General features: G+C 39.7%; 1 protein-coding gene across 1 annotated transcript in view; it reads right to left on the bottom strand.

Annotated features, from left to right (window-relative positions):
• Positions 1–13,365, bottom strand: part of FGF14 (fibroblast growth factor 14) — a 900,283-nt gene extending 886,918 nt beyond the window's left edge. Inside the window, exon 1 of the mRNA XM_063953249.1 lies at positions 12,488–13,365. Within this exon, the coding sequence (XP_063809319.1) occupies positions 12,488–12,695 (208 nt within the window). The 5' untranslated portion in view covers positions 12,696–13,365. The remainder of the gene's footprint in view (positions 1–12,487) is intronic.
• Positions 13,366–16,238: the final 2,873 nt, after the last annotated feature.

The following is a 16,238-nucleotide window of genomic DNA, read 5'->3' on the forward strand; positions in this document are numbered from 1 at the left end:
AGTGTCAACAAAAACGCTTTTCACTATATGCCAAAATGGTGCACCCTATATTACATTTCACTCATTTCCACATCTACAATTTCCTATTAGGAAGAGACGCGTGATGTATGGCATCAATTTTGGCATCTTTGTGGTACAAGCTGTAAATGTGAATGCTTTTTTAAATATATTCCAAATTAAGCGAGCAGGTCAGATTTCACCAATTCTTACCTTTGAACAGATATCTACAGTATATGTATGTTATATGTCTTGTTTATAAATAAACAGAAATAGGCATGCATACATACAAATATATAGAGTATGTAATGACCCAAATCCACAACAGGCATTCCTGTAGTAAATTAAATAAATCATGGTAATCTATGACATGACAGTAAAATAAAGGCGTACTCAATTTCAGATTTCATGCAACTATGGCTATATATCATGTAATATGAACAAATGAGAGGTAGTACTGTGCAGTAGGTCATTAGATTTACTTAGATAAAAAATACATTTAAATCAACATAAACATGATTTATATGTATGCGTTGCCCCCAAGACAGATGGCATGTCTGATAAAAACAGCCCTGACTGCTCTTTCAAAGGTTATCGCTGGTACGCATTTCAACTGACAAGACACATCTACTGTGTGCAAATATATTACATTCACGTGCCCAATTTGAAATACCTCACCCTACAACATCTGCTGAGGTCATATCAGTGAAACCAGAGGCACAACTTCAATACATTGTTTACTGCAGCCAAAACATTTGCAGGAGATTTTAATTATCTATATTGAAGAAAAATAAAAAGAATATTTAATGAATATCAAAATGCATATTTGCATAGGGGTATATTCAATAGCTGTTGGAAATGGCACCGTTTCCGACAGCTTGCCGTTCCGACAGGACCCGACAGTCGGAAACAGTGACGCGCGTCACTGATTCCGGTCTATTCAATGCATTTGAATTCAGACCCTCCCCTTGTCGGAATGCAGCCAATCAGTCGGATTGTGGGCGGATTGCTTTCGGATTTCCACCATTGGGGATCTGTTAAAAGGGCTGTTAGTCTACAAAAGAAAAACTTCCAGCAATATAACATGCTGAATGGACCCCAGAATACCACAGGGTTCTGTACTCGGGCCACTATTGTTTAACATATTAATTAATATTCACAACCGGAGGAAAGGGTTCTTCACAATAAGAGCAGTCAGGATTTGGAATTCACTGCCAGAAAAGTTAGTAATGGTGGACTCAGTCAATAAGTTTAAAAATGGATTAGATAAATTCATAAACTGAAAGAAATATACAAGGATACAGTATATAAAATATAAATGGAGGTAAAATTGTAAAAAAAATTTTAAAAGTTATTATTATTATTTTTTTAAATTCAATTTTATAATACAGGTTGAACTCAATGGACATTTTGTCGTTTTTCAGCCTCATCGACTATGTATAGTTTATGTAAATTCTGATTATGATTTTTTTTTACATAAGAACTCAAAAGTACTATGTACCTGTCATTTAATTTTTAGACTAGACTATGTATAATTACGGATTTCAACAGAAGCAAAGATACATCACAAACAAGGGACAAGTTTATTGCTACTTGTAAAATCAGGTAACTCGTTAGGTAATAAATTAGAACAATATATCTTCGCTATCGCTCAGTGTATACACTCAATTGCACGTTCACATGCATTGTCAGCGGGTTCATCCCATCTGATGTGCTGTAAGTCAGATGTGCCAACCCCGCATGCAGGTTAATGCAGGATGTACCGATATATTTTGTGCCATTGTACACCGAATCGTGCAGTGTGTATAGCTGCGTGATATATCGGTAGATCGTCTGAAATACACATCCTTCTGATGTGTACATAGCCTTAAGGTGCATACACACGGTGAGATCCTTGCTATGCCCGATTTTGACTATGCGATTTCCCTTAAATCGGTATCGCAAGCTGCCTAACACCTTGTGATTTCCTTGCGATTTTCACTACATAGTCAAAATCAAAAGAAGAAATCTCACCGTGTGTACACACCTTTAGACACACAAACAATCTAAAGATATCCCTTTGATCACCCATTACTTCAGAACAGTTGTATCGTTAATTGCTGGAGCAGATGCAAATAGAATTAAGAATTAAGTGATCATCATAGTGCCAATATCCAAAATCTCAAATAAAATGCGAGCTTTGTTTCCCTGAGAGTATAGCAGCTGCCTGCACTATTGCTCCATAAAATATAAACGGTAACCGGATGGAAAGTCAACAATAAAAAGGTTGACTGTCATTAGTGTGACACTGACACCAAATGGTTGACAGTCAATAAGTCGACACAGTCAAAAGGGCGACACTTGCTTGCTCGACAGTGACTAAGGTCGACTTGTTTAAAATGTTGAGAGGTTCAAAAGGTCGACACGGCAATGGTTGACACATGATTTTTCAAAAATTTTCTGGTCAAGCACTTGGGGAACGGTTAGGGTCAGGCTACAGGAGGGGCGGTTAGGGTTAGATTTGAGCCAAAATAACAAAAAAAAAGGTCGGCCATTTGTATGTCGACTTTTTCACCCTGTCCACCATTCATGTGTAAACCTTTTGACCCTGTCGACCTTTTGTCTGTGTACCACTGAATTTCGACCATCTGGTGTCGACCAAGTCATTGTTGACCTTTTCATTGTCAATCTTTAAATCCACACCCATATAAACTGAAGATGTGAGAGTGTTATATTTTTCTGGAACTTGTGTTGATCCCAGCTTTAGTGTCTGTTGTTGTCTAGGCTGCACAGCACAGGACTGTTTCTGCAACAAAAGGAGTAACTACATAAGAGCCAGCCCCAACCAATTTGATGCCCTAGGCAAGATTTTGGCTGGTTCCGCCTCTGACTAAGCACACATTACCCAGCAGCACAGATCACAGCGGCAGCCAGCAACACCAATCACCCCTCACCTATAGCAATCCACATTTTAGTGCTCTGCACCAGCAAGAGCATTGGCTCCCCCACCCCCCATATTTAAAATAGGGAGTGTTGTGAAGCGCAATCTTCACAAAGGCCCATGGTTAGGAGGAGATGCTATGGTTAAGTAAATGCATTAGCAGTTCTCCAGGACCAGTGGCCATTTTTGTTACCGACATCTGCTACTGTCCCCACTGTCTCTGCTCCCCGCTCCGGCGCTTCTGCTGGCTCAGCTGTATGAACTGTTGCCCTATTGGAGCTGAGAGCTCCGATTATTGTATGCAGCTGAAGTCACCGCGCCGTCCGCCGGTCAGGTGCCCCGCAAACTGCTGTTGCCCACTGTCAAGCTGAGCTGGCCCTTTGCCTGTGCTTAGGGCCAACTCTGTACTGCAGGGTGTATGCAGCTAACCTTCCCTGTTCTCTAACAAGTAATGTTTACTGGAGGGGTAATTAGTGGGCTTTTCTAATGAAATTGCTCTCTGATCACCACTTAATTTGTCTGCTCCCTCTTCCAGCCACTGAAAAGTGTCATCTGAGCCACAGCCTTTGAAATCATCATCACTTCTACTTAATCCCTAACAATATTGTTAGTAGGTGCCACAGTTCACATTATAAACAGTCAATAAAATGGCAGAGCCTCTTATCTGAGATCAGTACTAAGCACGAGTACAGAAAGTACAAGCATGAGTATAGAAAACCATACACAAAATATATATAGCTAAACTTAATATAAAAGAGAAAATATAAGAACTTAATAAGAAGGCAACATACAAAATATAACAGAAAAGAAATAAGAAATATAAATCATAAGGGCAGAATAGTAGACTGTCAAGGCAAATAGATTAAGTCTGACATGAAGGAATAATGGATACAGGAAAGGCAGGATCCACAGAACACAAGGGGGCCCTTGAGAGTTGGTTTCTTATGGCAAACTCGCACATTTGCAATCAAATAACAAACTAGCATTGACTCTCTAGATGAAACTAAAAATGACGGGACACTGCGCAGAATCTCTAGTGCATCCCCCCCCCCCTATGTAAATTATAATTATACTCTAGGAGAAGTTTAAACAGTATAATTTGGACAATAAAATGTCAATTTTGAGGTGAATATCTCTAAAAGCTCAATAATGGGTTAAATGATGTGAGTTAGGTATGTGGAGGTGTTGTATTGATATGAAGGGGTTTTTGAACTTGCAGATGAGAGGTAAAAGTATTTATTCCAACATTTTACAAACCTGTGTAAAAACACTGAAATATTACTATAAAGGTCATTTTCAACCATTAATAAAAAGTGTAAAGATCAGCTGCTTTTGTTTTATTTTTCAAATTATTTTTATTGAGTTATCAAAGTGATACAGGGTAAAGGTAGTACATTCCACAAGTGTCTTGTATACAATACATTAATAAGTATAAGAAAGGCACAGCATCAGATCAGCCGTTTAATGCTTTTAAAAAATTTCCAGTACTTTCCTTATGGCCACTAACAGCCTTCTATATGGTAAAGGGTAAGTGACACAAACCTTAGGGCGCAAATATAGTCAAAGCAGCAATTTGTCAGAAAACATGTGTCAATATAACTTATGTAATATATATATATATATATATATATATATATATATATATAAAAATTTTTTTTTTTTTTTAATAAAAAAATGTGCTAATACTTTTGTTAAAGCATGATTCAAATACTTATCAACAGATGTCCACAGAACTTTCGTAATTTCAAAGAAAGCTCCAAATACATGTAAAAAAACACCAGCAAATAAAAAACACAATAGTGTAATATTGTCAAAGATAGTCTTTCATTTGCACCATTAGGCGTCTATAGGGGAAATGCGGTGTTATTAGAAGACAAGTTCCATGCACCAAACGTGTTCCCCACAAAGCCAGTAAAGTTGCACCAAGTAGAACAACTGGTATCAAATGACGCTTAACAACTGCCTTCTATATAGTCCTGCTATCTCTGCTGTCACTTATTTGGGGTGCATGATGGTTTCCCCAGTTGTGCATGCACTTCTCCCATGTCACATTTTGCAGTACATCATGCAACCTTGCAGCAACTACAACTAGCAAAAAAGCATTTCTAACAGGATTTCGCATTTCTCAGTAGCACGCATTCATCTGATGTATGCATGTTTCACACACTCGCACCTAATTGACTGTTTCCAAGTAGCCAGGATAAATGCAATACAGAGAATTGTCTTGAAAATGCAGTAATGTTATGGAAAGGAAGGTTTGAAAAATACAGCCTATAAAGGCAGGAGATATGAAAAATGTGGTATCCGGATGATAGGTCAACAGTAAATAGGTCAACCCCATATGGTCGAAGTGGATTAGGTGACAGGTACAAAAGGTCAATAGGTCAGCATGTAAAAGGTCGACAGTGCTTAAGTTACACAGGTTCAAAAGGTTGACATGACACTAATTTGGCTTACAGGTTGTTAAGCGTTAAAAATGATATAACCCCCCCCCCCCAAAAGAACTTCTGTCGACCTTTTGTAGTATCTACCTATTTCATGTCATCCTACTGACTCTGTAGGCTTTTTGACCAGGTCAACCTATTTCAGATCGACCCAATGATCAACATCCAGAGCATACATAGCAGTTAGTCAGTAGAAGAGAATTTCAGGAGTGCTTACATCCACTGATGGAACTGCAAATATATAAATGAATATGTAACAATTTGTTCAAATGCAGTACAATACTGCACAATTTCCCCAAGGAGGTACATCATTTAATAACTGAAATTCCCCAAGGTCATAAAGAAAGAAAAAGAGTATCAGAACAGACACCAAATATGGCAGATCTAACATAACAGCAAAATACAGGATTTCTTAAACAGGAAGATCAAGAAAGAGGCATTATTAAGAGTTTAGCTATTATTCTGGGGTCAACTGGTGGTATGGAATAGGGTGCACCGAAACGTAGGGACTGGAAGTCGTCACAGGCTGGTGTATCCACAGGCAACTTGGCAACATGGCACACTTAGGTAGGATCTCTGATAGTTGGGCGATATACAAACTTCTCTGAACTCAGAGTTCTGCAACTGCATAAAGCCCAGTATTTTTATACAGTTTACAGACCTGCAGTGTCATTTCTTATGCTATCATTTAGTGTGATGACCACATTAAACATGGATATAAGTAAAGTTCCTAGCTATAAAAGCTCATAGATATATTCGGGTGGTCTTCTGTATGCCGGCGGTCGGGCTCCCGGCGCTCAGTATACCGGCGCCGGGAGCCCGACAGCCGGCATACGACAGCCGGCATAGCGACACTTATTTTCCCTCGTGGAGGTCCACGACCCCCATAGAGGGAGAATAAAATAGTGTGGCGCGCGTAGCGCGCCACCGTGCCCGTAGCGTGGCGAGCGCAGCAAGCCCGCAAGGGGCTCATTTGCGCTCGCCACACTGTCGGTAAGCCGGCGGTCGGCCTCCCGGCGCCGGTATGCTGGTCGCCGGGAGCCCGACCGCCGGCCAGCCGTAGTGAACCCGATATATTCATGTCCTGTAAGTCTAAATGATGCAGAAAGGAATAAATATCCCATAACATTTTTACAGAGCTACCCATACATTCTTAAAACCTTGACCCATCCATGGAACATAATGTCCTTATTATACTTCCAAAGAAATTCAGTCTGTGTGGAGGAGGAAGAGCAAAAATGTAAAAAAGGTTGAATAAAAATTTACTGGTGCAGTTCCTGGACACAGAGAACAGTCAGACCCTGCAAGAAGATTAGGTGACGTCACACACCAACCAATGCAGAATCAGGAATGAAACATCTATATATTTAATCGGCTAAGCAATTTGTTTGAGAGAGCAACTACTCCATAAGACAACACCGATTTTGACGCTTCATGTGTCATTCAATAGGGTGCGTGATGCAGTGGCGTAAGTTTGTCCCAGTCGCCCGGAGGCAAGATAAAAATTGGTGCCCCCCCCATATATATGTATATATATATATATTTATTTATTTATATACAATTCATTGTTTTTTATTTTAAATCATACCCAGGATTAGAAGCCATGACCTGTTACACTGACGGCAGACGCTTTACTAATAGAGCTATTTGCTCCTGCATAGGAAGCATGAGAACTCTAACTTTATGAAGTTACGTGAAATTGTCAGAGAAGTAACTTCATATAGTTAGAATTCTCATATTTCCTATACAGGAGCATATAGCTTCATCAGTGAGGTTTCTGCTTCCTGTGTACTAGGTTGTAGGTTCTAATCCTGGGTATGATACTTGTAAAATGTGTATCTATAACAAAGAGGGTGTGACTTGTAAGGTGCAGGGACCAGTGAGGAAGTCGGTCACTAAAGAGATAGGCAGCTATTAATTAACTTAATTGAATGGTGTCACGGAATCGGAGGAGAGGCGCCCCCCTTCAGAGCAGGAGCCCGGCGGCAGATGCCTCCATTGCCTCCCAGAGTTACGCCTCTGGTGTGATGTAGATGTGCAATAAGGTTGAAGAATTTTTATAAGTGGTAAGGTTGTTGAGGAATAACTCGTCACAAAGTCGTGATTTTTTTCCCCATAGAAATAGAGTAGGGAGCGCAAAATTTTTCTCTTTGGGTTGGACATGGCAGTGAAGCACTTGCCAATTTTTTCTGCCTTAAATTTATCTGATATAATAAATTCGAACAGTTTCAGAATACAGTAAAATTTTAGGGTACAGTAAACTTTAGATGAACTCACTGTAGAATACACAATAATTGTTTTTTGCTCAATTTCCCGCAATCCGGTTAACTAGTAACTCAATAAACTGCCAACATGATCGTAGCTGTCACCATCTTTAGTAAGGAGTGACGGTTGCTTCTGTCTGATCTGTGTTAAAACTTCAAGTACATGTAGACTTGTATATTTACTAAAGTGCGGGTTTTTAGAAGTGGAGATGTTGCCCATAGCAACCAATCAGATTGTACTTATAATTGATCTAGTGCCTTCTAGAAGATAATAGCTAGAATCTGATTGGTTTCATCCATGAGCAGACCTGCGGTAAGCTTACACATGAAAAAAACTACATTGGAAGCAATTTAAGAAACCTACAAATGTTGTTTCATGGATTCTTGTACATTTTGGATATTACTAATAGAATAACAATTAGTGACAGTGTTTCTACAATTATTTATTGTTTTCGGTCTTTCAAGAGCCTAAATATTCATTGTTAATCTTGCTGCATGAATGGTCTAATCACAATATATAATGAAACATTGTGAAGTAATATCCATAAACTAATATTAAAAAAACAGTATAGTGCCTGACTCTGAGTCAGATGGATCTCTAGCCAGCAGTACATGTGCAGATGCAAACTTACATCTTTCTGTCTATGTCCGTCCTATTCTAAGTCGTACGGAACTTGGGATCTATGTTTTAGTGAGATTGGACATTGGGGTGACAACAATGTAAGCGCAAAGAACTGCCCTGTGGTAGTGTCACAGGTATGTATCAAAACCTCTGTGTGTACAGGTAAGGGAAGCCTGTTTCGGATGGATCTTTTGCAGCTAGCATAGGGCTGTTGGAGGTGCCAATATTAATGCCAACACCTGCAGCGGCTGACGTAAAATTAACAGATGGAACAGATTTCCACTTGCAGACTTAAGACCCCCCACGTTAGCATAAAGTAGTAAATCAGGCTTCCACGACTGCCAGCAAGTACAGCCACTACCGCGTTTGACTGGGAATCAGCCCCATAATGAAAAATAAAACTATAAAACATAAGACTATCATTTCTAAACCTGCACTACCATCTAAATACCAAAACACTTTATAAATGCTGTGGAGGGGTGTGGTAGGTGCATGAGGGAACCAATCAGAATCTTCCATCTACAGTGATGGAGGTGCAAGCCTAAGAGAACGCACAGATAAAGTGGCCTGAGCTGATAGTATGCTACTGTACATATATCTTCAGTCTCGTATCCAAGTGGGCGCTTGCGTAGGCAAAGACTATGGTTTCTTCCTAGGCATCCCTGACATGATTACAAGCTGCAGAAGCTCAAACCAAACCTATTCAGTAATGTTCCTTTTAATAGAAAGTGTACTTTGAGAATATTGGGGGTAATTCCAAGTTGATCGCAGCAGGAAATTTTTTAGCAGTTGGACAAAACCATGTGTACTGCAGGGGGAGGCAGATATAACGTGCAGAAAGAGTTAGATTTGGGTGGGTTATTTTATTTCTGTGCAGGGTAAATACTGGCTGCTTTATTTTTACACTGCAAATTAGATTGCAGATTGAACACACCACACCCAAATCTAACTCTCTCTGCACATGTTAAATCTGCCTCCCCTGCAGTGCACATGGTTTTGCCCAATTGCTAACAAAATTCCTGCTGCGATCAACTTGGAATTACCCCCATTGCTCCATTTGAAATCACTGACCAACAAATGAGATTTTCTGAAAAGTTCTTGACTATGAAAAGATCTAACATATAGGTATATAATACAATAATAACAAAACTCTCATCTGCAAATACATAGTGCAACAAATGCAAGTTGAAATATAAACTATATACCAAATATTAGTGTTTCTGATAAACACTGAAGTGTGTACAACTGGTGAAATTGCTTTGCACTGCAGAAAATTGATTACTTTTTCTCTGCATGGGGAAATGCTGTACAAGAGATACATACTAAAATAAGTAAGCAAAATAAATACAGTTTTATCGAAGTGCAAAACTATTACTGTGGTGGCAGTCCAGCTGTTAGTGAAAGGTGGCATGAGATGAATTAACCATCCTTTCTGGAAGATGGAACAAAAAGTGGGGCCCTCTTGGGCAGTGAACAGATGTGCATCAATAGGCCATCCCATGCAAAATGGTTTGTCTGTGGGACACAGCGGCTGCTATTTATGTTTTTTCGTTGCTTCATTATTAAAGGATTACAAACAAAGTAGTATCTTGGGATATTTAATAAACATCTAATGAGATCAAAGGTACCGACTGATTTAAAGAACACAATTCACTAAATGGAACAGTCAGTAGTGGCTTGTTTGCAGTACTTTGATTTCAAATTCAAAAGAAAAGTAGCCCAACAAAACAAAAAACATCTGGACATCTTACATAGTACAATACAAAAGTAATGAAGCAGGCCCGTTTTAAAGGTAAAGAAGTCAGATTAATAGAATTTATCTGAAAGGACAATAAATCAATAAATAATAAAGCCATTGTTAATCCAATCATTTCTGATATCCGATGTAGATCGATAGATAGATAGATAGATAGATAGATAGATAGATAGATAGATAGATAGATAGATAGAATCAGACAGCAATAAAAGTGATAAATAAGGCATGTTTTACTGAGTCACAGAACATCTTTCACAACCAAAATCGACTGCTGTGGAGGCATCTCCATAGAATAGATCGCTCACTGGAATTCTTTATTGTGCATTAAGGATTACATTGATTGCATTGGACTCCAAGGTAATTGATTAAATTCTTTTCAGGATCTGTATCTTGGGAATAAAGCCCTTCTCAGCCTCAGCTGCCTTAGCAATACTGCAGGAGTTCCACTGAGGGCACAACAGACTGCTAATATATAGTATACTGTATGTAATGAGATATATGTCTGTGTGTAATAAATATATATATTTCTTATGTTATCCCTGTATACAAACGTAACATCGGCTTACTGAATGATTAGAGCAACGTTTTACATTGATTAATCTATGTAATTATGATCCTGGTGCTGTAGCTGTTTGGAAGTTTCTGTGCATGTGCACAGAAAGGATTCATCCCCTCCTCCCAGATATGTGTATCTGCAGTTGTAGCACATTGTCTATAAACTATACACATCTGATAAGTGGTCACCTGTACAGTCCGTCACACATGAGAGTACATATTGTACCTTAGGTATAATGAAACAATATAATATATAAAGTTAACAGTCTTCCCTCTCAGCATGCAGGGCCTATATAAAATCACTGCAAAAAAATGAAATAAATAAATAAATGTGATGAATATTGGATAAATAAAATGAGAAGAAAAATGTGTTGTTTGGCTTTCTCATGTATTTACAATGCAATAGTCATCTAAGACCAGCAATGTAAGACATCTGAATACTAGTGAGGTATGCATTGCTTGTTTCTTAATGAAGTCAAGGTAAGGTACACATCTAAACCTCTTATACCTCACTGCAGTAATTGAGAGTCTTTGGTAGCTGGTATCTTCCAAAGTGGTTAACACATAACAAAGAATTGTCCCTCAGACCTGCAAGCAGTCAATGAGCAATTTTACCCAGACAGCTAGGTTAATTCAACCTCTTTGGTATTCTAAGAAGTACTCTTTGCTGCAGAACGATATGACAACACACACTTAGAAAAATTCAGCCCTGCAAAGCCTTGCCTCACTCTAAATGCCCTCAAATAATGAGCACTTCAATTGAAACATGCACACATTAACACCTAGAAGATTATTTTCATATCCCAAGGGCAGAAAATCGAAGCTGGACCCTACAGGTTCTGCTGTTTGTTGATGTTAGGATGTCACAATAGAAAGGAAAGCTATGATCTACTACACTGCAGTGCCAACGTCATAGGCAAACCAGGAATTCATTGCTCTTTATGGGACTGAGAGCCAAAAGAATTGCAGGTCACGAAGAACCAAAGGAATGCAACAGAAACATTTAATTATAATCATGTAACCCACTGGCAGTGCTCATTGCAGCAGATAAACGAAGGCCATGGGGAAAAAACAAATACAGGGGCACGTTGCTCAATTTCCTTACAGAAAATAAACACAAGTCTGTGAAAATGAACATACTGGTTGTGTTCTATGTTTTATTATTTGAACGGGCATTGAGGAGCTAAGCATAAAGTGTGCTTTAAAAAAAACAAAAGGGACTAAAATTTGCTGTTAATCTCCTACTGGAGGAAGCTCACACAGTGTACTGCAAATATTAACCCCGTAGAGTCTGCTTCCACTGCATCACATAAAAGCGCTACTGATGCTGCATAGAAATCACATATTGTATGTTTATGAAACACAAATAATGCATCAACAAACAAATCTGCATAATAGGGTCACTTAGGCTCTGAGCCCCTCTGGATGGCACTGCCATGCTCTCAGGGTATTATGAAGAGGCAGAATTGAGTAACAGCCTGCCAGTGTTTTCATTTTTTCCCCCCCACTTTTGAGAGGTGGTTCGTGTTTGGAATATTTGCAAGCTAATCAGAAACTATTGCAGAATGCCAGTGCCACAGTTGACGTATATTAACCAACTGCAGTCAGTGCTTACACTGGAAGGCGCTTACATGCCAGCTACCTGCATTTGCAGTATTTACTAAAGAGATCTTCAGAGGAGGGGGAAACATGACACACAAAGTTGCCACTCCTCTAGGAAATTAACACACACAGCAGACCCGAATCACATTTTATCCTTCAGAGCTAATTAAGTTTAAAAATGCAGGCATAAGGTGCAGGAAAATTGCATCGGCCTCTTTAAAAGATTGTGTTCTTTCCTAATCTGTTTAAAGATTTAGTGCTCCTCAGCAGAAAGCAAGAGACATTGTTAAAGTAAAAATCATGCAATGTATAGTGTTTGTTGCTTACCACTTGGGTTCTTGTTTTTCTTAAGACTCTTGCCACAAAGACACTGCAGCATATGCGTTCCTTTGCTGAAAATGTTCCAAAGAAACCACATTGATTTGGGCGAAAAGCAATCCAGCAGTTTAGACACCCTGAGAACGAAGAAATCCTTGTCGTTGCATAATAAGAGATTGTGATCAGTTCTCCAGAGCAAGGGTACCAATTTAACCATAGAAAATGATTATTTTCCTATCTTCTCCTAGTCTTTTATTTCCTTGCGTGGTTTATTTCTTTAGAGACTCCTCAATTAGAGAGATGTGTTGTATCTTTTTTTTTTTCCGCTTTCAGATGAGGTTAAGATTAATGGTTAGAACTACATCAACACTGGGCTATTCCCAAAGTGTGCAATTTTCCTTTCCAGCATGCAGCCAAATGAAAGTAAGCTAAAGAAATCCCACAGGAGGCCAAAAAACTAATCTTATAACAGGGAGACATGTACGATCCCCGAAGTAAAAAACATTGCCTATCACTTGATTGCTATGAGGATGGGTGGATCTGTAGAGCATCAAAAGCCAAGGCAGGATTCATGATACTAAAAGACTGCAGTTGTAGCACCAAGCACAACAAACATCACCCAATCAAGCCTGAATGATGATGATATAAACTCCCCTCTGCAAGTGTCAATATTATTACCATCAATCCCCAGTGATCTGTGCAATCTTATTTAACCAGCAGTTCCAAATCACACAGCAGAACTGATGTAAATCCAGATCCCCTTAATAGATGATTACTGTGGGTGGGTGGGTGGAAAGAGAGACAGATCCTCTTCCCCTGCTCTCACTCTCCCTGCTGCTTCAAGCACTGATGTGCATTCGAAATAAATTTCCCTGTCTTTCACTCCCTGTGCTTGGCTCTGAATTGCAGGCACAGATAGAGTAGGAGGAGTTCAATTTTTTTTTCCACATTTTTTTTTATCAAAAGCTTTATTTTAACCTAAACTAGAAGACATGATTTTTTTTTGTCTTTTTACTCATGATCAGATACAATTCTGAATCATCATTAGGCGCCGGTAAGGTTAATGTAATATTCATGACAACATTTAAAAGCTGACTTGATTATCTAACATGGTTAAAATTGTGTTGTTGCTTTTGATAAGGAATCTTGGTTTTTATTGAGAAAGATGTGCTATAGACAATACAATGAGTGCACTGTAAATGTGAAAATGAACATGATGCATCATTTGGAATACCTAGATATATTTATAAATAAATACAATAATGAAGAGACATACATAAATGCATTATGAGACAGGTGTTGTGTGTTTTGCAGAAGATCTAAAATAACATTCAAGTTAATGTATATACTCAGGTATAAAATGATATGTTAAGGAATAGCTAATTGCACTGGCTTCTTTGACAGCATAAACAATGGAAGTGTGGTCTGTGTGTGCAGCTTGGCCAGGCTCTTTACACAGGGGATTTTCAGATCAGCTGAACTACACTGTAAAAGCACTATTCCTTATTGCTGCATGATACAAGTATGTTACCTTCTGAGCATGTAAAACATATGTGTTGTGCATTGTTTTATTCATTTCTATGGTTACTATGGTAACCACACATTGCAATGTTTTCTTTTTGTTTGTTTTTTAAGGTGACACATTTTTACATTTGGCAAAAAAGTAACTAGAGATGAGCAACACCACAGCAAGATTTTATGCAAAATGGGTTTATGGCAAAACAGGTGTATTGTAGAGGTGCACAGCTTCTCACAGAACAATCTTGTAGCCATGATTTTGCATTGCCATTCTGCACTGAGGGCCTGAGTCAAGGAAGTAGGCTAATGCATTCAGCAATCCCATACGCAGCAGATTGTTAGGGAACTCAAGCACTATGTGTGTGAGACCCCTAGAGTCGGTGATAACACCAATACCAGCAGCTCCTGTTCCCTTAGATCTGTATGCTCTCACCGGTACTTGAGATGCCGCCTGGACTTAAACCTCTAACAGTAGAGGCTCACACAACAGGCTGGAGATCACAAGGTAATTAACCTGGAATGTAGCAGCTGGCAAGGCAAGAGTTAATTGCAGACAGGCTAGACACAGCAATGGTAGCTGCAGACAGATTTGGAAAGGTATACTGACTGAAGACTGCTGGACTGGAAGTGCACAGGAATAACCACAGGATAATGGTTACTGGAGTAATAAGGTGTTAGCTGCAGGTGAATATAGCCAGGTGATGGTTAACTGCTAAAAACAATCAGGAGCTGGGTGTGTACTGGGATCTGAAGCGGAGTGTTGACAGCATGAACCTAACTGCAGGGAGATTTGCTGGATTAATTGTGGCTTGTCTGCTGCCTGTAATAACAGAAGATACAAACATAGTAGCTAAGCTGTGACTTGAGCACAGGTTCAGGTGTACTGGAAATACCGTAGTTAGCCATAGATGTGCGACTGCAGGTACAGTTGGAGTGAATGTACTTTGCTGTTGGCAACCACGGAGACACAGACTGGATATACACAGAACCTGAGCTGGCAGGGTATATTCACAGAGACTTGGCAGGAGTCTGTACATGGACATGGATCAGGACCAGACATGAGAATAACTAGAGGGCCACAGCATGATGAGGACATGGAGCAGAAACGGACACAGGATAACAGGTACTGGGCAGAATCCAACAGGGCAGGACTGTCAGGGCCAACACACTGAGGACTGAGGCAGGATACAAGGATATGGGAACAATGGCAGGGCACAGGAAAAGACTGGGAACTGTACAGAGAACAGTAACTGCGTTACGAGTTAACTAGAGTCAGGAACTAAGGAATATAACAGGCAGGCAGGAATGAACCAGAATCCCTAATGAAAGGGAAAAAGACCACCATTAGGCAACTTTAGCTGCCTAGGGTCGCCGACCCCTGGAGGGCGCCGATGAATTCATCTAGCAAAAAACTGAAGGATGTCTCTGTATGAGACCTCCTCCTTTGCACTGGGCTGGCTGATGCTGTGGGGCTAATCATGTGGAGCCACCACTACCAGGACGTACCACATAGTGTCTCAGCACTTCTGCTGTGCTGACATGTGTAACATTAAGTCATCTTAAGGCACATAGGAGATGGATATAACTATGGCTCCCAAGGAGCGCCCCACCATGGCTCCTCAGAGCCCTGATGCACTTCATCCAAGCCACTGGATCCTGGCTCTCCAGCAGGAAGCAGCACTTGACTACTACGTCTGCACCCAGCAGCGTTGCTGTAATGCTGCTGCCTGTAAAAGGAACTATGGCAATTGTGAAGGACAGCACGGAAACAACTTTTAGGTACCATAAATAACCAATAGGGTTTCTGCAAAGCCACAAACAGTGCAGATCTTACGCCCCGATAGGTGGTTTGCACTTATAAACATCACAATAGGGAAAATACAAGCACTGGGGTGCAATAAAGTGCAAATGGAGGAGGGGGGGGGGTCAGTAATGAACTTACAGATGGGGGGATGGAACACAATAAGGAGCACACAAATATATGTATGTATATAAATACAATTTAATATCCCCACCAGACACTACGTGAGGATGCAGTTTATATATAATATCCCAGCACTCAGCAAAAATGAGAATTGGGCCTCAGTGTCCTATACAATTCCGAACATGCCAGCTAGCGTGTATACATAGGCAGAAAGAATGGTCGTCAATCAAGGATTTGAAAGTATATTGTGAACGAAGTGACAAAATGTTGTGACTTTGTTTACAATATACTTTTTCACTTTAAAAGTTCCAATTGTAA

The sequence above is a fragment of the Pseudophryne corroboree genome, chromosome 2 (genome assembly GCF_028390025.1).
Source record: "Pseudophryne corroboree isolate aPseCor3 chromosome 2, aPseCor3.hap2, whole genome shotgun sequence".
Lineage (NCBI taxonomy): Eukaryota > Metazoa > Chordata > Amphibia > Anura > Myobatrachidae > Pseudophryne > Pseudophryne corroboree.